We start from the raw sequence: 25,258 nt of genomic DNA on the forward strand, positions 1-25,258 counted from the left end.
ACTGGTGAAAAACCCTTTTAGGGCAGTGGTTCTCCAACATTTAGCACGGGGACCCACTTTTTAGAATGAGAATCTGTCAGGACCCACCAGAAGTGATGTCATGACCAAAAGTGACATCATAAAGCAGGAACATTTTTAACCATCCTAGGCTGCAATCCTACCCATACTAACCCAGAAGTCAGTACCATTTACTGTCATTGTTAAAAACATATACATAGTAGCCTGTTAAAAGTACAGATCTGTAACATTTCCCCAAATGCACATACCATGGGAGCATCGTGTATTAAAGTACACATTGAAATGAATGGTGACCCACTGTAAATTGGCTTGCGACCCACCTAATGGGTCTGGACCCACAGTTTAGGAAACCCTACTTTAGGGTGAGAACTTGAATGTCAGAAACCCTAAAAGAAAGTTTTAGATTCAAACCTTGCAACTTGGAAGGTATTGAATACACTAGTGATACTGGATTGCCTCAGGGCAGAAGCCTAACCAGGTCTACTCAGAAGTAAGTCCTACTTTGTTCAATGGGGCTTACTCTCAGGAAAGTGTGGTTAGGACTGCAGCCTCAGTTAGAGGAAGAGCCCAGGCTGAGGGGGGGAGGTGCAGGGGAGGGGGCAAGGTGAGTAGTAAAGCCTTGCCCCCCTTTCCCCCCCCCGCCTAGATGAGGAAGCCAATAGCGCTGCAGAGGGAAGGAGGAGTTCCCGGCATGCCCGCGTGTCGCTGCCCGGCCGGTGGCTAAGATGGCGACTCCCATGCATCGCCTGATTGCCCGCAGACAGGCGTGAGTGTGCCTGGGGTGCTGGGGAGATGCCGCGGCGGGGGGTCTGCGAGGGACGCCTCGTGGGGGGCGCCGGAGCCTCTGCCCTGCCAGGCGAGGGGGCAGGGGGAAGGCCGCCAAGACTGGGAGCGCAGGGGCAGTTGAGGAGACGGGGCCAGTCTGCCTGGACGCCCCCAGGCGCTGCGTGGACAGAGGGGATCTTGTGGTGCTCGGGATGCTGCTGGTCTGTCTGGAAGGCTCAGGCTCTGGCTTTGCCCTCCTCAGGGGCCTCTGTGGCCGCCTAAAGGGAGCTGTGTGGTGCTAGGAAAGGGCTCTAGGCTGACTAGGAGAGACTTGTAGGAAAAGGTGGAAGCCCTACTAGGGTTGTAGGAAAGGGGGGTAGCCTCAAAGGGTTGTAGGCTTACTAGGAAAGGGTTGTAGGCTCAGAGGGTTGTAGGAAAGGGTTGTAGGCTCAGAGGGTTGTAGGCTTATTGGGAGAGGGTTGTAGCCTTACTAGGAGAGGGTTGTAGCCTTACTAGGAGAGGGTTATAGGAAAGGGTCGTAGTCTCAAAGGGTTGTAGGCTTACTAGTAAAGGGTTGTAGGCTCAAATGGTTGTAGGCTTACTAGGGGAGGGTTGTAGACTTAGGTTGTAGTGCTTCGCTATGAACCTTGGTGGCAAAGGTTCTATTACCTTGTTTGGTGGCCCTGTGAAACTGCTTTATTTGAACAGTTGTTGCTTCTACATTTGAGTGACATCTTCAGAACTACTCCCGCAAGATGATGTTCTGTTCTTTTAGCATTTGTGATCTGTGTAGGTGTGTACTGAGCAGAGCAGTGCAATCCTATACATCAGTGTCTCCCCACATTTTTTCACTTGCATACCCCATAGAAACTTATTTCCATAAATTGCATCCCTCATATTAGCAAAATGTTTGAATATAGTTACAAATGTATGTTTTTAACTACTGATCCATATCTGTTAATATGGAAATTGATGACCAGAAGCTAGCAGTTGCTGGGGCTTTCACAACCAGCAAGCTGCCTGCCTTCCTAGCCCCACAAGGCATTCTAATACACACCTGTCTTTTCCCACTATTATTCAATTCTTTTTTGAGTACCCCTTAAGGTCCTGACAAGTACTCCTGGGGATATGTATCCCATGAACCACTGCTATTGCTCCCAGGGACATCTTTGAAGGATTGAAACCTTAGAGACAAACTAAGCTCTTATTAAAGTATTATTATTAATCGTATTTATATAACACTTCTCAACAAAAAAAGTTCACAAAGCAGTTTACAGAGAAAAATCAAATGGTTCCCTGACCCAAAAATAGGTAATCGGTGTCCTCAAAAGAAATGTTTAAATATCTAATGTTGAAGACACATCATTTTCTTAAGTTTTATTTTCTTAGGTTTATTTTGTCCACCCCAGGCATCCAACCCCATATGTAGCTTACCAAACCAATGTTGTCTGTGTAGTTCAGAACTAAATGTGATTCAAAATCTAGACTTATATACTTGAAGAATGTAGCTGCAAATACTGTACACATCTGCCAGTAGTTTCCTTGAATACAGTGCGGCTTCCTTATAGTAACCATCCATAGGGTTGTGCTGTAAGTTTTATAACCACTGCATATATGAAAGTTTGTTTAGGTGCAGTGTTAAATGTGTGCTATCCAATTATCTCAAACTGACATTTTAAATGTTAAAAGAAAATTAATACCTCTGTTACAAAAATTTTCACTACTGAATATACAGAAATGATTTTGGAGAAAATAGCATCTTGTTTCTGTGATTCTGTTTGCGATTATGTCATAATCTCCTGGTTTTCAGCATTTTAGGGTTTAAAGCAAATCTTGTAAAGATGCATAAATTTAGGCTCTCATTTTTGATTAATCACCCAATCTTTTGATGTTTTGAAATGCTTTTTGGCATTATTGTAGTCAAACCTTACTTCCTTTGTGCCTTAGTCAAGCTCAGTTTGTAGACAAAATGTCTGAAGAATAAAGTGACACAAAAAGATGTGTTCTTTTCTTTATCTTCAATTATGTTGCTTGCTTTTCTTTTGTTATAATATGTGCTCAGGGCTGTACAATTTTAGTTTTATTTATTCTGGTTCCTCTTAGTTTGAACACAGATGATAATCTGGAGAACTGTTTTGTCCTTTGTCTTTCCTACCACAATTTGGTGGTTCTTCCCAATTTTTGTTTCTAATTGCTGATCTTGTTTTTGGCAAAGGACATATAGCATGTCCAGAGAGGCAAAAAAACACACTTCTGGATTTCCTTAATAAACCGGAAGTGGCATTTTTTCACCTCTCCAGGCTCTTTGGAAGCCTGGAGAGGCAGCGGGCAGATGCACGCTGCCACTCCAGGCTTCAGAAAGCCCTCTACTCCACCCCTGCTCCCACTCCTCCAGTCCCTTAATTGCTCGTTCCAGAGATTTGGGGAATAGCAGATTAGTATTGTCATTATGTTGTTCCCTTAACTATACAAGGTAGTCAACTTGTTTAGACAGGGTTGTTGTACTCTACCTGGAATGATCAAATTCACAGCTTGTGTGCTGCTTTGATCTGGCATCACTTTTGAGATGTGCAGGTGGCATGAAGTGTGTTTCCTGACCCTAGACTTAGGTTGCAGCTGTTCCCCTCCTGGATTAAAATAACTTGGTCACTGTTATCCATGCCCCAATGTGTCATTCAGTGCTGCCATTGAAGGCTTCTTGGATGCTTTAGTTGACCCAAAATATTGTAGCTAGACTGCTGATTTGAATCAGGTGATCAGAATAAAACTCTCAAGTTTAAAATGGCTTCATGTGTGCTTCTGGATACAATTCAAATGCTACGATACTTTGGTTCAAAGCCATATGGTCCTTAATAAGTTATTTAAAAGGCTATCTGCTTTCATATTAGCTAGTTCATTTATTAAGATCCAGAGGCTCTTTCCTAGATGCCTTTACTTTTGGACGGTAGTCATCAGTGAGACCTATTTTGATTCTGAAATATCCCTTCCTGGGATGCTTACCTGTTGCAAGTTTTTAATGAGTTCAGACACCTGCTGAAAACTGCCTGAGTTTTTAATAATGACTAATTTGTTTTATTGCTCCATGCTGTGTGGTTGTCGGTTCTTATTTTGTTATTTCTTTGCTGTTTATCTGGTTTTAGGCGCATGCTTATTTTATGATCTATTTTATAGTTCACATTGTTTTACTGTGTTTTTGTAAGCCACCTTGTAATTCCTGTTGAATGCAAAGGCAGGATATTAATTAATAAGAGCTACTATTAAGTGGCTGCTTGTTGGAAACTGCTGTTGATGCTGAAGTAAAAAATAGGAAGAGTTGAGATGGTTCTTTTTGACTAGATGAAAAATTTGTGAGTGCACATAACTTTATTTATGCTTTAATATTAATGGAAATAAACTTCCATCCCGCCCTTCCTGTTCTGTAGATCCTATTCTGATGTAAGCATGTATAATAAACATAAACTGCACATGGACTTGTAATTGCCATATCCACTTTGACTCATCAAATTGAAATGAGTGCATTTAAGATACCTGGATGGTGGTAAGTTGTACTGCTTTCATTGAGAAGATTTGATACCTTAATATCCCAAAAGCTGATCACAACACACTTAAAATATGTAAATGAGTAATGATGTGTAGCACAGAAAAACACATTGGTTTCACATAAAACAAATTTAAAGCCTCAGTTGGTACACTTTTCATCAACCCATTCATATATTGCTCCCTTTTATACAATGGGGGTCTCTTTCTTATAAGAGACTATCAAAACTGGTTAGGCTAGAAACCATTTAGTGGTGTGTGTTTTTTGTTAGACTTGTCATGTACTTTCAAACATTTACTGGTTCAGTTTTCGTTGATCATCTGTGAAGCGTTAAAGATAGAACCTATTGCTTGCGGTAATGTTGAAACCAGTGTGAAGATGGCAAGGATAGTCAGTGGTTCCTGGAATGCAGCCAAGACTTCTGACTTTGTTTTATGCTTTAGCCAAAAGGACAGTCTGTGCCTTCTAGGAACAATCCCAGAGCTGTTGAAAAGTTTTGCTTTAAGGAGAAACTTTTCATTTCTGTTTGGAAATGTATTTGAATTTGCTGCTGCCTTTGATGAAGGGCTTTTATGTTTTTAATGACTCTCAACGTGTGGTTGGTCTGTGGAACTTATTGCCACAGGATGTGGTGATGGCATCTGGCCTCGATGCCTTTAAAAGGGGATTGCACAAATATCTGGAGGAAAAATCCATTACGGGTTACAAGCCCTGATGTGTATGTGCAACTTCCTGATTTTTGAAATGGGCTATATCAGAATGCCAGATATGAGGGAGGGCACCAGGATGCAGGTCTCTTGTTATCTGGTGTGCTCCCTGGGGCATTTGGTGGGCTGCTGTGAGATACAGGAAGCTGGACTAGATGGGCCTATGGCCTGATCCAGTGAGACTGTTCTTATTTTTTTATTATTATTATTTTATTAATTTGTACCCCGCCTTTTTGCCCAACGGGCACACAAGGCGGCTAACAAACAATTTAAAAATACAACATGAAAAACAGTTAAAAACAATTTACAATGATTAAAAAGCTAAAAAACAAAACAAACCCCGTGGATTTTCATATAAAAAGCAAGCATTTTATGATACGCCATGCCCTTTATGCAATTGCTGCTTTATAATAGTTGATCATTTATAATGTTGATCATTGACTCAAAGTGCTAGTTTTGTAAATAGACCTTGTAGTAGTAACTAATGGGTGGTATCAATATGGTAATTGTTTGTGACAGGCAGATGTATGGGGAGGGGGAAAACAATGCTAGATATTCTCAACAAACCAAATACTAGTTCTGGCTTTTCTTTTTGCTACCCTGTGGTCCTATCATAGTTCTGTGTTGAGGTGTTTATAATAACTGCTTTTAAACTTGCTCGCATTGTAGGATACAGACTAATGCACTCTGACAAGTTTTCAGAGTATGTTTTTCTATTTCAACATGTTGTGAAACATGCAATCAAACTTGCAAAAAATGATGCCTTGATTCTGAAGCAAAAATAATTGCTTTAGAACAAGTAGATTAATTCTCAGACCAGTTAAACAAGAGTACTCACACTGGAATCAGTGTCATTGATTTAAATGGAATTGGATTATACCTAAAGATGGTGATCTCTGTATTCTGGTTGAGCAGATTATCTAAATTCCACTTGGATCAATATTAATTATAGATAATAGTATTTTGGGGTAGTTACTGGAAACCTTTGACTGTTAATGGCAAAGCAACCATTGAGTGAAATAAACATTTTTGTTACTAATTTAATGTAAAAAAATTGGTTATAAAATCAAATCATAGTTATAGGTATATTAGTTGTACACATGAAATGGTCATTAAAATTCAGACTAGATGCATCCATGTACAGTAGCCAGTTTCCATTACTGGTTAAGTCAAATAAACATTTCTTAATGTTTAGGTATGAAGCAATTCTAATAATTATGCCTTGAAATGTGATCACTGTTTAAACTATGCAAGACACAACTTGTTCTAGTTTTATGCAACACATTTTGAAGGTAATGAATCATGACAGCCATAAACATGATCAGTGTAGCTTTTCTTCATTGTAGTTCTGCCTGATTTTGTTCAGTAGTGTGGTTTTTCTCAAAAATTTATCCTGTGGACCGGAAGCATCAGACTCTAAATGAAATTCTAACTCTGTAGAAGGTTTGTGTTTTCTGATATGTTTTATCAGTGATGCATTTAAGTGGTTGACTTCTCCCAGCTTCCCATAGAAATCCTAAGCCTATTTTTGTGCATCTCCAATACTCAGCCATTTCTGCCCAATGTTGCATATAAGCAACAGGAACCAAATGCGTACACCTGTTGGCTGGGCAAAAATGGGTTAATTCAGTCTTGTGTCTGACATCAGTGTTGTTTCTTTTTGCAAAAGGGTACCTTTAGGAAGTACATACTCATGATTGGTATAATTTCATGTTTTGGCTTTTGACTTAGTGAGCACTCTTGTACACATAATGAAAAATGGCTGCAATGTCAGATGACTTGTGACCGCCACTGATCTTAGGATAGTTATGCAAACATGGTCAATTGCTTGGATGGCTCTTTCATTGGTGACTGGTTAGCCGACTGACAGCCCAATCCTAACCAGCTTTCCATCACTGATGTAGCTGTGTGCCAAAGGGGTGCACTGTGTTCTGTGGTAGTGGGGCAGTCACAGAGGCCTCCTTGTGGTAAGGGAATGTTTTTTCCTTTTCCTCGGGGCTGCATTGTCATTGCATCAGTGCTAGAAGGCTGGTTAGGATTGGGCTGTGAATATTCTGTACTTTATTTGTAGTCTCCTTGGTTATACGTATATTTGATGGGAAAGCCAAAAGGTGGGAGACTTCTACAGAGGAGATCTGTAACCAGGAAAAAAATGCTGTAGATCAGGGATCTCCAAACTTTCTAGTAGGATGGCCATGTTGTATATTTTACACATTTTTTACAGGCCTAAAAAAATCAGTCTTGTATAGGATAGAGGTGAGTCACACATAGCACACTATCCAATCCATTGCAAAACCCGGTTTGTTTACGCATATGCAGAAATGATGCTGTTTCCTCATTGAGATCATTTTATGGCGTTGTTGAAAAGTCAACATAAGGAAACCTGATTTGTTTTATCTGTAGAGGTGAGGTTAACTTTAAATAATTATTTAAAATTAAATAAACAATATGGCTCTTACCCTTAACTCCCGATTAATTGGCTTACTTATTTTCTAGATTGCTCAATGTATAGTATACAGACATCCCCCTGTATCTGCAGGGTATATGTTCCTGTTGCAATTACAAATACCTGAAACCATGGATAACAGTGAATCCTACACTTAACTATTCCTCCAAATAGTCTCCCCTCCCCACATCCACAGATTCCATTTCAAGTATCTGCGGTTCACAAATCTCCCACCACCACCTGGCACACTTGTCTCACCTGTTTTTTGTTCGCCCATTTGAAGCTCTCCAGACTGCTTCCTCTTGGCAGGCTCAAAGCATTGTGATACAGATGAAACTGCACATTAAATAATGTATATTTATGGTCAAATAAATGAAATATGTTTATTTTTAATCCCCACTCTCAAATCAGTTGACAGGCAGGGGAAGAGAAATTTCAAGGCTTATATGGCCTGATAACTTGAGCAGGAAAATATGAATTGATTTAGTGAGGGTATAATTTGATGTTGTACAAATACACTCGGCTGGTGCTAATTTACTACTTAGGTGTGTATAATCTTATTATACAAGAACATAGTTGAGAACCTTCGATGCAGCACTTCAGAATTCTGTTGGATTGTGTTAGCACTCAGGAGGGTTACTGTGAAAGGGACATGAATACTTGTTAGGTGTATATAGATAAGCTCTTATTTATGTTCTTGAAGTGGAAAAGCAGAATTGGTCATGATTAACTGGAAATCCTTTACCTAGCCTGAAGTGTGCATATTTTCCCCCTCTGTTAGTTGAAATTCTGTTATTCTGCTATATGTGGGGAAAAAAGAAATCAAATGTTAGAACTTGTTACAGTTCTTTACCATTCTTTGCTTGTAAGGAGCAGCTGTTCCTGCTGGGGTACATCTGCTCCTCACACTGGGGGTGGGGGAAGGAGAAGATGGTGAAGGGCTAAGTATGTAGCAGGCATGCAATGACTAAATTGGGCATTCTATATCCTTTTACACATGTCTTTGTATGCTCATCTCTATCCCTGTGTCGCTTTCCTCCTACCCACCCAGAAGCCAAGGTCTGCTTGGACCTGCACCAGCAATTCAGCTGTGGAGTGGACCTGGGAAAGTGGATCAAGGCCAGGAAGGGTGTTAAGATATTTGTGGTGGTGTTGCTGCCGATACCACCCTGTTCTCTGCCCCATTCTTCCCTCTTCCTACCAACCCTGCACACTGACTTACCAGTGTGGTAAGTTGGGTGGTTGTCGTGTGTATGTGGCTGCTTGCAGCAGTGGCCCAGCTGCGCAAAATCACATGTCACCTTTTGCAACAGCTGCAAGGGACCTTGCAAGGGACCTTCAGAGCGCGATACCATAGTCTTTCAAGACTGAAGGTTGCCAACTAAAAAAAGGGACCTTGCACTGTGGGAACACTAGTTCTGGCAGCACAGGGCCCCCATAAGATTAGGCCATCAGTTGCTCACTTTTTTTCATCTGCTCTGCAGAGTATGTAAATACCTGGCATCGAACTACAAATAAAGTGCCCTATTAGCAGTCCAGTCCTTTGCGTGTTTACTCTTCTGTCCCACTAAGTTCAGTGTGCATACATTTTCAACTTAATTATGGTATGGTAGGTCTATTGGGCACTCTGAGAAACTGAACATAATAGCACATTGATTTTTTTTTTTTAGAACCTGAACTTAGTGTACTACAATGTCAGGAACCTTTAAAAATGAGACTATGTACACAGAATAGCCTTAAAATGCAGAATTGTTGAGATTGTTTGCAGATGGCCACACAAATTGCTGTGCACTCAATTTTAGAATTCCTCTCATTCCTTCTGCCCAAAGTTAGTTCTAAAATGATATGCAAGTCTATGACAACCCAAGCACTCCAAATACCAACTTGGATGGCAGAGTGGAGTCACAAATGCAACAATTATTGCATGTTTTTTCACGAGAAGTTTCTAGTAATCTTTGTTCACTTGCCAGAATTGGGCAGGCATTGGCAATCAGCACACTTGTGCATCTGTCAAGAGTTCACTGTTGTTCTTAGCTTACTTCTGTGGAGAGGGAAGCAGTATAGTAGCTACCACTACCTACTTTCTTCCAGCAGTAGAGTTTCCACTCCCCTCATGTGGCTTTTCCTTCTCCACATCTGCTCCACAATGAAATAAGATGAGAGTGGCTGCTACTGCTTTTCCTTGGTGTCATCACTGATGTTTGTCTGCTGAAGTGAAGATGGCAGCAGGAGGCTGCAGCCTGCCTTCTTCCTCTGTACGGTGGTGAGAATTGGGCTTAGTTGGTCTAATCCAGTGTTTCTCAACCACCAATGGTACTTGAGGTGGTGTCTGGTGGTACCTGTGGGACTCCCAGACATCTACTGCCTGACGGCGAGACCAGCATGTGACACGACAAACATCAGTAGGAGGCTTAGATCACAAAGCTCCAAAACATGCTTTTCACACACTCTGAAAAGCCTTCCTGTCCTCCCATAGCCTCTTACTGATGTTTGTCATGTTGCATCTGGCCACTCAACTCAGAAGTAACTGGTGATGATGTCATCACCAGTTACTTCTGATGGTGCTTCCAATAGGTGGATCATGTGAAGTGGTATAGCAGGGGATAAATGTTGAGAAACTCTGATCTAATCCACCACTGCTGAGGGAGAAGGAGGTAGGTGAGTGAGCAGGCAATGATAGTGGCTATTCCTTGAGTGAGCAGTGATGGCGGCAAGGACTTACCTGTTCAACATTGAGCAGATGGGCCAACTGTTACTGTTAACTGTAAGAAAGGTCTGCAAAAGACATCACCTGCCCTTTCTCACTGTGTAGCTGATGGGGTAGGGAGACAGAACATTGGCAGCAGCACCTAAAGGGGCCACCAGAAGCCATCTTACCACAGGCCCTTCAAAACCTGGAGTCAACCCTGGAACTGCAAGTAAAAATATCCCTGTTATATACTGTAAAACTTGATACAGAATTGCGCACATGTGGACAATCCTGAACCTGTGCAGAGACTTAACTGAAATGTGGAAATGGGGTTGAATAACTCTGATTTGAACAGTTAAAGCTAATACATGAGTACCCAAAACTGTAGTGGGTATTTGGATGCTGCCATCTAGTTTCAAGGACATTGGTGTCAGCTGTGTTTAATATCCTCCTTTAAATCAAAGCCATCTGGTCTCACTTGTATATTTCCACAGGGAGGCAAACAAGCAACATGTGAGATGTCAAAAGTGCTTGGAATTTGGACACTGGACCTATGAATGTACAGGGAAGAGAAAATATCTGCACAGACCTTCAAGAACAGCAGAGTTTAAAAAAGCACTTAAAGAAAAAGAGAAGCAGCTATTACAACAAAGGTAAGATCAGCTATGGAAGAAATTACATGTCATTTGTGGAAATGTATGTGTGTCTCAGTTGCAGTGAAAAGCTTCCTGTTTGATTTTACTGGGAAAGATAAGTCATATTTAACTGTATTGTACTGAAGTCCATTGATAATTTTGGACAGCACAAATAAAAATAAAATTGCCTTGTATTTATAACCTTCTTGTGAACAAAGTTTTGCTCCTAAATTGTCCATTTGTGAATGGACTAAGGCTGAGATGTCAAACCTTTTTCATATAGAGGGCTGAAGTAAGAATACATGAGCTATATCTCCTCATCTGATAGCCTCTCAGGGCTAGAGATGCCCAGGACAAGTGTGACTGCTAAGGAGCTGGAATTTGCCTGATTATTTTGCCCCCCCCCCCCCCCCGCTCCTCTAGTCATTGGCTTCTGTACTAAGGGAAGCCCAGTCTTCTGGGCTTACCCTGAGAGGTGTGGGTGAGGAAGGACATCCCACTCTATCACTGGATTTAGGGTGCAAATTTCCTTTCATAGCAGAAATCAACTGAGGTTTTGGTGTTTATCCTTACAGCATTGGACTACTGTAGAAGACTCTGATCCCTAAAATATGATTGAAAGGGAGAAATTTCAAGCAGGACCATACACTTGCATTGGATGCAGTGATGTAACCGGCAAGGAGTGGTCCCCCTGGGTGTGTGTGTCACAACTAGAGACCAAAATTGCTAAAATCACGATTTATAGGAATAATACCGTCATGTTATATACCATTTGATACGTAATTTACAGAGAAATGCAGTTAAACAAACTACATTGAAATATTTGTATTCTATCGAAAGCTATAGCCAAAGAACCAGAAAGTAAAACACAACTGCATTATGTCACAAAAAGTGAATTTTCTTAACTCAAAATTGCCAGTGAGTATTCTGAGACCTAACAAGGTGTTAAGACACAACACGAAACCAATAAGATGCTATTTTGAGTCAGCTCTCTTTTCCATGTATAAGAGCTAATACTTGGATTCCTATTCAGTTGCATGAGTATCATGAAGATGTCCATTGTTGTTCTTTTTTGTTGATTACTGATTGGTTGGTAACCTGTACTACTCAAAGTAAATAAAGTTTGGTTGGTAACCTGTACTACTTATAGTAAAATAAACTTAGTAGGGGTGACACAATGAGTTACCAGACTGTGTGACACCAACCCTAGTGATACCACAGGTGGGAAAGTTGAGTGTTGTTGTATACTGTCTTAGATGACTTTTAAAGTGGATTATAAACATTCTTGGTTGACTATCGTCTATCAGTGGTAACTGACCATGATGGCTGTATTGAACCTCCAAATGCAGGGACAGTACGTCACTGACTACTGTATGCAGGGGAGCAATAGCAGGAGAAGGCACTGACATTCATCCATGGCTTGTGGGGAAATATTAAGTGCATTATTTTCTGGCCATTATTATTATTCATTTCAGGTAATGACTATTACTATCTCTCAGCCTCACCTACCTCACAGGGTTGTTGTGAGGAGAAAAGGGGAGGAACCATGCACAACACCCTGAGTTCCTTAGAGGAAATGTGGAAAAAAAATTAGATAAATAATTTTTCCATATGTCAGTTGACAAAAATTTATGGAACCCAAGTGTCAAATGACCTAGCTGTACCACTGATTGGATGCATGCATGCTTGTGAGTAAGTCCCATTTAACTTTATGGATCTTTATTAAAACTAGTGGGTTTAAATGCCCCTAACTAGGATTGTGGTTCTGGGTACATTGGTAAAGTCAACCTACTGCTACTGATTATCAAATGTCTTTTTTTGAAAATAGGCAAGAACTGATTTTTTTTTTTGCAGGCATATTCTTCTAGTATTCATTTTTCCTGCATTATAGTAGTTCAGATTGCCACTCCATTAATAATAATTAATAGCACACTTCAGAATATTTCAGTAATCCTTAAGGTCAGCCAGTATTTTTGCCATATTGCAAATACATTTCTGAGAATTCTTGGTTGCCAAGGCCATCTGGTGAATCACGGCTCCAGTGACGTTTGAACTAAGGACTTCAACCAACACTTTGGCTTCAGTCCAGTATACATGCTGGGAGCAGGTCCCATGCACTTTATAGTAGAGAGGTCTAGGATTACACTATTAGGATTAGGATTACACAGTGTAATCCTAGAGAGGTCTAGGTAGGATTACACTGTGCTGCAATATGTTTGCAAACTAGGAGCTATAATACTACTGGAGACTGAGTTTCAAATATCATAATAAGATATTGGAAACAATAAATAGGTGTGGTGAGGTTTTAGCAACGTGCATTAGTCCTTTTTTAACTCTATATGAATGATGCATCATGCAGTATTGTTTTGTGCATTTAAATCACTGTTTCCAATTGAGGCATATGGTTAGCAGTCAACTATAATAGCCATCTATTTTTTGATGGAATCACATTGGTATAACTCCACTCTTTTAGATGGGACACATAGAAGTCTTCTGCTGCCTTTCACCATTTCATGCAATTAGCTTTCATATGACAGGAATTTAAAGCAAAAAAAAGAGATGGAATTAAATTGAAATTGTACCTTTTGTATAATTTATGCTCACATTCATCTGTCATAGTGAATTAGAAATGGCAGAGGAGATCTTGGCTAATCAATGTTTGATGAAGACAAATGTGTAGTAAACTCTTCAAATAGTATCAGCTATGCCAAACACAAAGCTTCATAGTGTGTTCCAATTCTCCATTGTTACTGGGTTTCAGATTGCTTTAACCATTTCTTCCCAACATATACACAACAGGGTTCAAATGTGTACACCTGTGAACCGTGCAAATATGAGTTAATGTTAAGAGATAAAAATCTGTGACCTTGATCTCTACATGAGGGTAAAACAGCTCTTTAAAAATATGAGTATGGAAGAAGGGTTGGACTGTTTTTAAAAAATTAAGCGCAATAAAATTTCAGGTATGAGTTTTAGAAAATTGTTCAATGTACTTAACTTATTTCAATAAGAGTTTGCATCTAAATAGTATCAACTTGCTATGAAACAATCCTGTATCTAAGATGTTAGCTGTTAATAGTGTGCTGCTGCTTGGTTTCTTCCATTCTTTTAAATGATTTAGGGGAGTAGCACTTTGACTTTACTATTAAAGTGCAAATTGTTTAATTTGCTATAGTTCTTTATTCCACCTTTATTGGCATAAAAAATTTGCTATAGTGAATGTTGATGCTTTCATCTTGGCCATTTAAACCTTCTATTGTCATAATCTTAATCTCTCTTGTAAGGAAATTATCTTTCCATTGTAAATCAGAGGTTCTCTATGCATCTACTCAGTTTTTCCACTATTTTAACTAGTGGTTGTTTTTCTCTCTTCCTTTCAACTAGCTCTGGAGAAAGTACTATAGACAGGAAGAACAAGAAAAAAAGGTATGTGAAACTTTGAAAACACAGTAAATTGCCCATGTTAATTGCATTGTTACAGGCAAAAAATGATGGGGTTCATTAATGAAGTTGACAGAATGATTTAAGGTTGTGCTTGCAGAGGAAGCAGGTACCAGTGAGCATACAGTATTTTCACACTAACGATCTTTTTGTAAGTTGAGTCCCTTGTAGTTTTTAAAACATTCTTATCACAATGTGACATAACATTTCTTATTCAATAATGTTCTTAAAGTTTAGTATATCAAATCAGGGCTGGATTATCAAAGTAGGCAGACTAAGCATGTGGTTAGGGCACCAGAAAAACAGAGGCTCCAAAAAAAGATATTTTTTTACTTTGATATCGCAAAAAGAAAAGTATTGAAGGTAGTCTATCATAGGGAAAAATCAGACTTCACTCTATTACATATTCTTCCCCATTTTATGTTCTCATTTATTATATATCCCCACCTAAACAAGGGGTGCATCCTACTAACGTAAATCAAAATAATGTGAGGAAATCAGATATTTTCATGTGTTGGCAATAAATTTGTGTGTTTTTTTTATTTATGACTATATTCTGGGTTGTATGTACTTGATTGGGTTACATCATTGATTGGGTTATATATGACTATATTCTGGGTTGCATATACTGTTTCTTATATACAGGGTGACCCAGAAGTAGGTGGACAGTAGGTGGAATAAATGTTATCATTAACTGACCACCTACTTTGGGTCACCATGTATGCAAGTAGTGTGTGTTGTAATTTATTTTATTTTATGGTACATTATTGTACTTTGAATTACATATGGGGGTCATCATAATCTTTCAGTGCTTAGGGCCTCTAATCTGTCTCTGATACCAGTCTTCCCTACTTCATCTTACTACTTCCTTGTTGTTACTAGTAGTAATAGATGTATCATTTAACTATTAAGCTGAGGTGGCCTAATTAGAAGTTGCTGTCAAAATTGATAGGAGGCAAAAAAGGATGTTCTTTCTTCTGACTTGAAGTATCTGGTGTTCCAGTTTGCAAGTCCAACATAATGCATGGTATTATGCAAATCCAACATAATACAGCATGACACATGAAATAATGTTCAAACTTTAAGCATTTATGATTTTGCCCAGATTCCTAGCTTTTGTAGAAATTGTTAATAGCTCAGTTCAACCTGGAAAACTGAGCACTAATATGTTCTTACTTAGCAGTTTCACATAGTTTATTGTGTGCTAGACAAGATGTCACTAATGAATAACTATAAGCAAAGTGACCCAGTTCAGAGGGTGTGCAGAATCATGGTTTAATCTCTGTTCTGTGCATTGTTCCAGGGCCCTGAGCCCATGTGCTGTCTGTCTTCCTACTTCATGCATGAGGAGAGACTGTTCCATTCTGCTTAGAGCAAAACGGGATTTGCTATGATATTTGAACTCGGGGAAAACCCTGTTTTTTTCCTTTAATAGAGTTTGTGAACAGACCAGGTTATGCAATAAAGGGGAGGAGAAATATGCATGCATGAGACTTATAAACATCACATGGAATCAGAATTGAACCATATTTGCTCCTGATACATGAACCAGAAAAATGCCATCATATATAAAATTATTTCATAATGTAGTTTTTTGTCAGTTGTAGAGACTTAGAATTTTTTTCTTGCTGATCTGGAGACCCCATAGCATTTAGTGTATTATTGTGTGCAATTTTGGATTACAGTTATACCTAGAACATGGAGATAGAATTGGTTATGTGAACCTATTTCCTAAAACTGTTTTATTTTAGTAGTACTATAGTGGTAGAATTTAACACTGGGATTAGTTTGGAACCTTTTCAAAGGTTAGAACTTGCTTACCACTCATGGCAGCCCATCCATGATGTGAAGGAGCCCATTTGCATTGGGCAGCGGATTGGGCCAGCTTACTGGCCACTTTCTCAGCATTTTTCTTTACACAAAGCAGGCATTGCATACCCTCCATTGCCTGCTTTGAATAAGGAGCCTATGCAGAGGAAGGAGTGAGATTGCTGCTTTCTGATGCTTGGAGCACAGCCATCTGAGAGCTTTAAAAGAGCCTGGTGGGGAAAAGAACAAGATTGCTCTTTCCTTCTGGTGTGTTCCTTAAACTAAGGAGGAAATGTAGATCGTTCTGGGAGAGAATCTGGGGTGCTTAACAATTCCTGCTTTTATTCAAGCGTCTGCATGAAAGGAAGAGCCAGGTAACAGGGATGATGAAGCGGGAGTGGTGGTAGAACTATATGCTGGCTCAGGCAGCCTGATAGCTTCAGCTGGCCCTGTTAATGTGAATAATACATTCAAGTGGTAACTACTGTATAAATGTCAAATGTCTGCATCCTCTTTCTTTTATAGTTGCAAAAGCTTCCAGCTGGTATTTGAAGAATTAGAGAAGCAACAGTTTCTTTCACATCCTTGCTCTGCAAAACACTTAAGTGATGGTTTTACTGTCTAGCATATTATATTGCAAATCTTAAGAGAGGGTGCCTCAGAATATTTCAGAATGTCTGGAAATGTTTTCAATAATTTGAGGTTTGTCTAGCAGACTTTGCTAGCCACTGATTGAATAACTACTACTGCTTCTGTTAAAACTTCTACCCAGGTCTAAAAGCGTGACAAGTTCCAGCAGCAGTAGCAGTGCCAGTTCAGCTAGTGAGTCTTCATCTGAGAGTGAAGATTCCTCATCCTCTTCTTCTGATGACAGCGACAGTGATGAAAGCACTTCCACTTCCTCATCCTCCCCCTCTTCAACTAGTTCTTCCAGTTCTTCTGACTTTGAGACAGATTCTAGTTCCTCCAGTAGTAGCAGCAGCAGCACAGACAGCAGCACGGATGATGAGCCACCAAAGAAAAAGAAGAAGAAATAATCTGGTGCTGTGTTGGGACTCTGGTATTGATGAATGATAAATGACATCTAAACTACATAATGGCCAAACAACAAACTAACAATTCAAGTTTTTGCAATTGAAAAACCATATAGGTGTTTTATGTAGTAGTTGATAGGACATAAGCTGTTAAATAGTATGTTAACGCTTATTGAAAGGAGTATTTTTGTGGGTTATTGTTTAATAGGAAATGCTACTTTTTTAATTTTTAAAGAAACTTATTAAATGTTTTTATGAACTAAGGTCCAGTCACCCTGATGTTTACATGCCCGAAAGCAAAATATTTCTTTGAACCATCCTGTGTCATGTCATATAGCAACCGTCTATTTATACAAATTTATTGCAAGTTGTAAGCAAGATGGAAGAAAAATATGGAAGCTTCAGTCCAGTTGGCTGATGATGTATCAAAGCCATATTTATTGTTCACAAGCAGTTGAAAGAGCTATGCTGATTGCTTTCAGCACCAGTAAAGTGGAATGGCTTTTCCCAATGCTTTTTTCTGTCAGCTGCTGGTCAGATGTTTTACATTTCTGTTAATGCTGATTTGTTGGAATTATGCTGTTTGCGCACCATAAGTTCATACCAATCTAGCAGAGTTGTTGTGAATGTGGAAACAGGCCTCTGTGGACAGGCAGCCTATGAGTGTGGTGCAGAGATCCCAGTTCAATAGTTGGCTCTTTGCATGCTGCTGCACTTCAAAATCTCACCCTCTAAAGGAATGGTCAGTATTGTCCATTCTGAAAGTTCCAATCACCTTTTCAGGTGACAGGAGGTTCTTTCACTTAAGAAGTGAAACCGCGCTGTCAATTCCAACAGTGTCCACCATCTATTCAGCAATGGAAATCCTAAGTATGGCGTTTGTACACGTGTTTCTTACTGCAATGCAACCATCTCTGGACCAGGGCCAAATGTTTTAATATTTTTGGTAAGGACTAGAGCTTAAGGGCCATCCTTTTAAGCAGTACTTGCACAGTAAATGGAGAGTAGTGTTTAAACTTTTGCAATGGAAGTGTTTCATCTTTGTGCCTTTTCATAACATTAAATGTGTCCTAATGAGGGATACCAAATGGGGATGTTAAAATCCTCATTTTACTTTCCTCTTGCTAATTTGGGAGCCTAGAGAAATGATAATGACACACAAATGTCCTATTTTCAATGGGAAACCTTTATTTTCATTGGAATGGGGGGGGGGGAAGAAGAAAAATCTTCCCCTTGTGCTATTTTTGCATAATAATTCTTGTGTAAAAGAAATGTGGTTATTTTGATCATATAACAGCCATTGTATTTTAATTTACAATCACTTATTTAGAACAAATATTTCTTTTTTTGCATAGCACAAGTTATATATAATCATATGAATCTGGGAGGATACATAATAGCAAAGATTATATTGCAGTACATTTCTTGCTAGTTGCAGAGGTTAACTAACTTGCTATTGTGATTACTTAGCAATTGGCAGTCACTGAATTTGTGATACAGTCGCCTTTTAGTTTCTTATTGATAGGAGTCTTTTTAAAGAGGGACACATGGGGAAAATCTTAGATATCCTAGTCTAGTTAAAATATGAATTAACTATTTTTTATATTTTTATGAAAATGTAGTGTGTAGAATGACTTTTGAATACAAATGTTCTATTTAAATGTTTATGTAAGGTGTGCATTTTAGTCTGTAACCATTTCTATGTTTTGCAGAGCTCAGATACTGTAACTCTACAACTACCAGAAAAATATTTGAGAGTTATGTTAGAGAATGTATCGTTTAAAAGGAAAGATTAATAAATTATTAAATGCAAACAAATGTTTCTAATTTTTCCACATTGCGTGTTTAGTATCACTATCTCAGCATTTTTATATTTACTGTGATTTTAAGTATCTAAAGCCATGAAGAGAATATCTAGGAGAGATCAGAAACTGCTGAAACTTCAAAGCTGAGTGATCTTTCAAGGGATGGAGTAAGAGGAGCAAGAGAGTTCAGCAGAATTTCAATACTAGCATGACCATTACAATTAACCATGACTGCTTAATGAGGATTTTAAAAAAAGTTTCTAGAAAATCTATGATTCTAGAGAATTTCTAGTAAGGAATGAACTAGGGCAGACATTGCCTAGTATAAATTATAGCTATTGGTAATGAAGTAAAGATGCAAAGTTCTTGATAATCTTAAGGGACTGGGGGGTAAACTGAATGAAAGCCATTTCAGGCTGCAAATGCAGTTTCATATTGACTGCTCCCCATGTTAAAAATTCACTACCCATCAAAAGCAATGCTTGTATGCTAGGAAAAATATAAATTTTTGCACATGGAGAATTCAGCCATATAATGCCAACCTGCATTCTGAGATGGGGCAGTCTTGGGATAATTGTACTGTGTGTTTTCTTAATGTGTACTTTGGTTTTTCTAAGTGGTTTATTGAGGTTTTACACTTGCCTCATCAGATTATATTTATACATAAATATATGCTTCTTCAAGGTTAATGGTTGTATAGATGGATGCCCTGAACTGCTAAGTTCTGTAACTACTTTGCAAATGGAGGAATGAAGGCATTGATTGTTAGCAAAGGGAATATATTCTAACACAGTGATTCTCACACATTTAGCACCAGGACCCACTTTTTAGAATGAGAATCTGTTGAGACTCACCGGAAATGATGTAATGACTGGAAGTGACATCATCAAGCAGGAAACTTTTTAACAATCCTAGGCTGCAATCGTACCCACACTTACCCAGGAGTAAGTCCCATTTACTATCATTGTTAAAAGAATATACATAGTAGCCTGTTAAAAGTACAGGCCTGTAACCTGTCACGTGCCATGGTAGCATCAAGTCTAATACAGGTTGAGCCTCATTATTCGCGTGGGTTCCATTCCAAGCACTCACATGGATGGCAAAAAGCACTATAGCAAATCAATTTAAAAAACAAAGTTTCTTTGCTCCAGTGATTTAAAAACAGCCTTGCTGACCTTCCTGATGTAAAATAAGAGTCATTAAGAAGACAATCCATCAATCACTCCAAGTGCTTCACTCAGCCCTTCCCTTCACCAATGCAAAGTGATCACCTTTCTTTCACATACTCAGGGGGAAGGGAGGGGTCTGCTGGAGAGAGAAGGATTGATGGATTGTCAGCCAGCAGTCCCCCCCTCATATTAACAAGGCTATTGTTAAAGGTCTGCTCAGTTTTTTAAACTGATTTAAAGGGATGCATTTTTCCCCTTCTCCAGGGATCAGCACATTCCATCTCATTTGCAGTGGCCATTCGTGTTGAGCCAAATCCGTGTATAAAAACATCCATGTAAAACAAGGCTGGACCTGTATATTAAAAATAAAATGTTGAAATGGAGGTGAATCCACCTGAAATGGGCTCATAACCCACCTAGTGGGTCCTGACCCACAGTTTGAGAAAGACTATTCTAACACCTGATTTTTCTGTCTAACCGAAGAGGCAGCAGCATAATTGATGATATCATGGTGGCATTCTCTGTTAATTGTTAAAAGATATTTCTGCCTAATCTTGGTATGAGTATGCATATGCAGGATCAAGGTGCTTTCCCACAGTAAAATGATTACACCAGTGTTTTACTACCACGTTGGAACATACTATGAATACAGTTCTTCTCATTAATCTAACCTCTTGTGGCTACCCATAAGAAATAATTTAGAACCGATTTGATTGCTAGAATCTTGTGCATTAATCAGTCGGGTATTATGGAAAAGAATGCAACTTTGTTGTTCTATGTACTTTCAGAATGATCAGTTCATAACTGGAATATGTACAAAACCCTTTAACTGACCTCTTGATGTTAGACTTGGTTACAGAATGTCTTCAATATATTTGAAGTGTATCTTCAAATGTTTTATTTTTGGTTTTTGGCTTGGGAATAGTAGGTTCCTCATACCAACAAATAAACTTGGTTTCATTAATTGCAAGGTGATGCACTAAGACATCAAAGTGAAAGAAGGCAACCAAAAGTCAATGTATTCGTCTCTAACAATCAAGGCCAGTTCATGTTGTAATCATGCCAATGCAGCTCATGGGTGTGCACAGCTGACAGAGTGCAATGTCCTGTTAACCCTTTGAGTTTGCATCAATTATCTGCTTTGCCATCGGTGACAGCAATGTGACTTTTAAGTGATTGCCAGGTTCTTTACATGGGAGGGGAAACACCTCTTTGGTGACTCAAAATAGCACTGCCTTCCTGTGCACTCTTTGTATTGTCTAAGGATTTTCTTGGCTCTGACATATGTATGCAGCTTGATCTTAGACTTTTTTTTTTGTGCAGTAAATAAGAAAATCTTTGTGTTTCAGATTTTGACCTAGTATAAACTATAAAGGATTCTGAAAGCTATATGCCACAAGAAAAAAAATCTTCAGTTCTTCACAGGCACTTCTCTATATCTGTCCAACTGCTAATTGGGGCTTTACTACCTGTTAACATTCCAGAGAGAACTTCCTACTTTTAAAGGAAGCAGTCTGAGAACAGGAAATGGGACATACCTAGCGATGTACCTTGCTCTATGAGCAGAGTGAAGGAGGGTCTGTCTATTCTTTACTATTTAAAATACCATGAGCTCATTTTTGTAGTACCTAAAGTGTCATGTGCAAAAAGCCTGTCTTCACGCATTGTTCTAAAATTCAGTGATAACTATGTCGAAAAGGTCTATTCAACCCACTAGGTGGGCTGCAGTCCAATTTCATTATGAGACTTGTTGCTACCATGGTATGAGACTACATTCCTGGAAGTGTAACAGATCTGTACTTTTAACAGGCTACAATGTATATACTTTTAACAATGCTAGTCAAGGGGGCTGCCTGTGGGGTAAGTGTGGATAGCATTGCAGCCTTTGAGTCTTTTGGGGAATTTTTGTTTTTAAAAAAAGGGCAGTTTGGGAAGGTTCTTATTTTAAATAATTTCTAAACTTATTGCAAACTTTTAACTTAATGAGACTTATAAGTAATTCGATCTGAGTTCGTCATAAGGGGTGCCGACCGTTTTCCTGCTTGATGATGTCACTTACAGTCATGACGTCACTTCCAAGTTGATGATGTCACTTGCGGTGGGTCCTAGACAGAGTATTGTATTGGCAACCTTCAGTCTCGAAAGACTATGGTATCGCGCTCTGAAAGGTGGTTCTGGCACAGCGTCTAGTGTGGCTGAAAAGGCCAATCCGGGAGTGACAATCCCTTCCACACCGGGAGCAAGTGCAGTCTGTCCCTGGTCTGTCTCCCTGGCTATGGGCCTTCCTTCTTTGCCTCTTAGCCTCAGACTGTTGGCAAAGTGTCTCTTCAAACTGGGAAAGGCCATGCTGCACAGCCTGCCTCCAAGCGGGCCGCTCAGAGGCCAGGGTTTCCCACTTGTTGAGGTCCATCCCTAAGGCCTTCAGATCCCTCTTGCAGATGTCCTTGTATCGCAGCTGTGGTCTACCTGTAGGGCGCTTTCCTTGCACGAGTTCTCCATAGAGGAGATCCTTTGGGATCCGGCCATCATCCATTCTCACGACATAACCGAGCCAACGCAGGCGTCTCTGTTTCAGTAGTGCATACATGCTAGGGATTCCAGCACGTTCCAGGACTGTGTTGTTTGGAACTTTGTCCTGCCAGGTGATGCCGACAGAGTGTCATTCTAAAAAGTGGGTCTCAGGGCTAAAAGGTTTGGGAACCACTGGGGTAGATAAAGGGGCGGAGGTGTCGGTGTCATCGCCCTGTCCTGGCGGAGGCGACTCCATGCACTTGCGTGGAAGCAGTGCTGACTCCTACCCGCTTCGCACGGGCCCGTCAGTGGCGCCTGGGCACGCGCGTCCTGCGGCGTCCCTGGAATGTTACCTCTTCGCAAGGCTCGACGTTCCCCTGCAGGGGGCGCCGGGGAGCAGCGGCACTTGACGTTTGGGCTCTGTCCCCGGTCACGTGCCCTGCCCAGAGTTTTCTGGGCGGGAGGGGCGGGGCTCTCCACTTCGGCGGTTCCTTTCCAGGGAGGGTCACGTGGCCAGCTCTCGGCGGCTCCCGCTCCTCCTCCTCGGCGCAGGGTGAGGCGGCGGCGCTGTGGTTGCTGGGTAATCCCGATTCCAGGGAGGAGAAGGCGACAGCCGCTGGCGCGGGGGGAGCTCCGACGCCGCCGCTTCGCACACGGTTCGGCCCGGCCGAGCCCGATCTCGACGGCCGCCGGCCATGGAGCCGCGGGCGAGCTGGAGCCGGAGACACCGCCGCGCCGCCGTCTCGCCTGCCCTCTCGCGGTGATCCGCCGGGGCCTGCCCCTCCCCTGCTCAGCGGCGGCGGGGCTGCCGCCGCCCCCGGGCCCTCCCGCCGCACGCCGCGGCCGCCGGGAGATGGTCGGGGTGTAGCGGCGCAGCCACTGGAGGTGAGTGACGGCCGCCGAGCAGCGAGCGGCCTGGTTGGGCGGGGCGAGGCCAGGCCAGGCCGAGCGAGGCAGGCCCGGCAGCTTCCCGGGCGGGGGCACGGGCGGCCCCGTGTGGCCCCTGTCGCTCCTGCCTCCCCCCTCCCGCAGGGGGCCGAGGTCGCCTGTGCTGCGCCCATCCGCCTTCCGGGAGGCGGGGGCTGGGAAGCTGTTTTCCTCCTGGATCAGTTCGGAACCAGCTCTCCCTTCCTCCTCCTCCTCTCTGCTTCCTCCGTCATTCCTGCCCCTTTACTCAAAACCCAGGGACCTTCCCCCCCACCCCCTGGATCCTTTCCTGTATCCACCACTCACTGCTTTAATACTCACCCCTTTCTGGACCTGTTCCCCAAAACACCCATGTTTTGGGAAACAAACATTCCTGTGGAAGGTGAACAGATGTACACAAGACCTTCAGATAATGTACACATACATTTTTATGCACACACATACATGTTTGTGCGTGTTCAGAGCATGAAATCCGTCATGCGATGGCACTGGCTTTCATTCCCTGAAGTATGCGGAATGGCCTGGTACGCTCATGTACAAGGTAAACAGACATACATGAGACTTTCAGATAACGTATATGTTTTTTACGCACACGAATACATGCTTGTGCATGTTCAGAGTATGAAATCTTTGACGCAATGGCACTGCCTTTCATTCCCAGAGGTACCAGCTGAATGGTCTGGGAGAATAATAATAATAACTTGGTATTTATATACCGCCTTTCTGGTCATCGGATTACTCCTCTGACTATTCAAGACGGTTTACATAGGCAGGCGTTTCTAAATCCCTCAAGGGGTTTTTTACAATCATAGAGGTTCTCTCTTTCAAGACCAACAACATTTCAGAATGGATCTTCCTGGTTTGGTCTCACTTCTGGCCTCCAGTTCTCCCACGCAGGCTGACAGCAGCTCCATCTCTCACATGGAGGGCAGCCAAGACGCTTCTTGCTCACACCAAGAGCAGGTGGAATCACTCAGCTCGGCTTATCAGCTGCTTCAAGGTCTCACCATTCTCAGCCGTTCAGGGAGTGCTGGTGTCCTTAAACTGGCGACCTTCTGATGTTATCTTCAGGTAACAGAGGCTCTACCCTCTAGACCAGACCTCCTGCCCATACCTATACCTATGAAACATACCTATAGGTTGTTCTTGATTTTGCCAACAGCTGCCTCCTTTTCCTTTCATGCACTACTTATGCTTAATCCTTCAGTAGTTGATGTCAGTACCTTGTTTGTTCTCAAGTACTGCACAGTTTTTAGGATGGATTGGGACAGGCATTTTAGGTAGCCCTAACTGGTTTCATTCACTCTTGAGCTTTTTTGAGGGTTGATGGTGAAAGATTTTGGTGTCGTGGAGCCTAAGCCAGGAGATGTTTTTAAAGTCTGTCTAAAAATGTGAGATGTGTGGGGTAGTTAACTGCCTTTTTGTTGTTGTTTTTAATAAATAGAATGCTTTAGGGCTATGGTTCCCAACCTGTGGTACATATACCCTTGGGGTACTTGCCTGTACCTTTAGGGGTACTTTGAAAAAGAACTGAATAATGGCAAAAACAGCAGGTCTGTATTAGAATGCCTTGTGAGGCTGACATTAGAACGCAGAACAAATATGAGGGGTACAATTTATGGAATTAGGTTGCCAAGACATGTGCAAGTTGGGAACCACTGCTGAAGGGTATTGTTCAATGTGTTTTCTTTCCCTGTCTCCACCTTTCTCTGTGCAGAATCCCAGCCTGAAATGTGTTGTTCTGTAAAAGACAGAAGAGCTAAC

General features: G+C 41.1%; 2 protein-coding genes across 3 annotated transcripts in view; both read left to right on the plus strand.

Annotated features, from left to right (window-relative positions):
* The first annotated feature begins 704 nt into the window (after window positions 1-704).
* Window positions 705-18,885, plus strand: ZCCHC10 (zinc finger CCHC-type containing 10). Its single transcript, XM_066617567.1, has 4 exons — window positions 705-784; window positions 10,658-10,816; window positions 14,183-14,224; window positions 16,821-18,885. Exons 1-4 carry the CDS (start codon window positions 744-746, stop codon window positions 17,083-17,085), a joined length of 507 nt encoding a protein of 168 aa, XP_066473664.1. The 5' UTR covers window positions 705-743; the 3' UTR covers window positions 17,086-18,885.
* Window positions 18,886-23,143: 4,258 nt separating this feature from the next.
* Window positions 23,144-25,258, plus strand: part of AFF4 (ALF transcription elongation factor 4) — a 68,347-nt gene continuing 66,232 nt past the window's right edge. For both annotated transcript variants that reach the window (XM_066613684.1, XM_066613685.1), the window contains exon 1: window positions 23,144-23,452. The gene's annotated coding sequence lies outside the window, so the exon portion shown is untranslated. The remainder of the gene's footprint in view (window positions 23,453-25,258) is intronic.

Source organism: Tiliqua scincoides, chromosome 2 (assembly GCF_035046505.1).
Source record: "Tiliqua scincoides isolate rTilSci1 chromosome 2, rTilSci1.hap2, whole genome shotgun sequence".
NCBI lineage: Eukaryota > Metazoa > Chordata > Lepidosauria > Squamata > Scincidae > Tiliqua > Tiliqua scincoides.

Coding starts and splice junctions, on each gene's coding strand:
- ZCCHC10 (XM_066617567.1), top strand. CDS start 744: ATGGCGACTCCCATGCATCGCCTGATTGCCCGCAGACAGGC. Junction 10,817..14,182: donor AAGCAGCTATTACAACAAAG/GTAAGATCAGCT, acceptor CCTTTCAACTAG/CTCTGGAGAAAGTACTATAG. Junction 14,225..16,820: donor AGGAAGAACAAGAAAAAAAG/GTATGTGAAACT, acceptor ACTTCTACCCAG/GTCTAAAAGCGTGACAAGTT.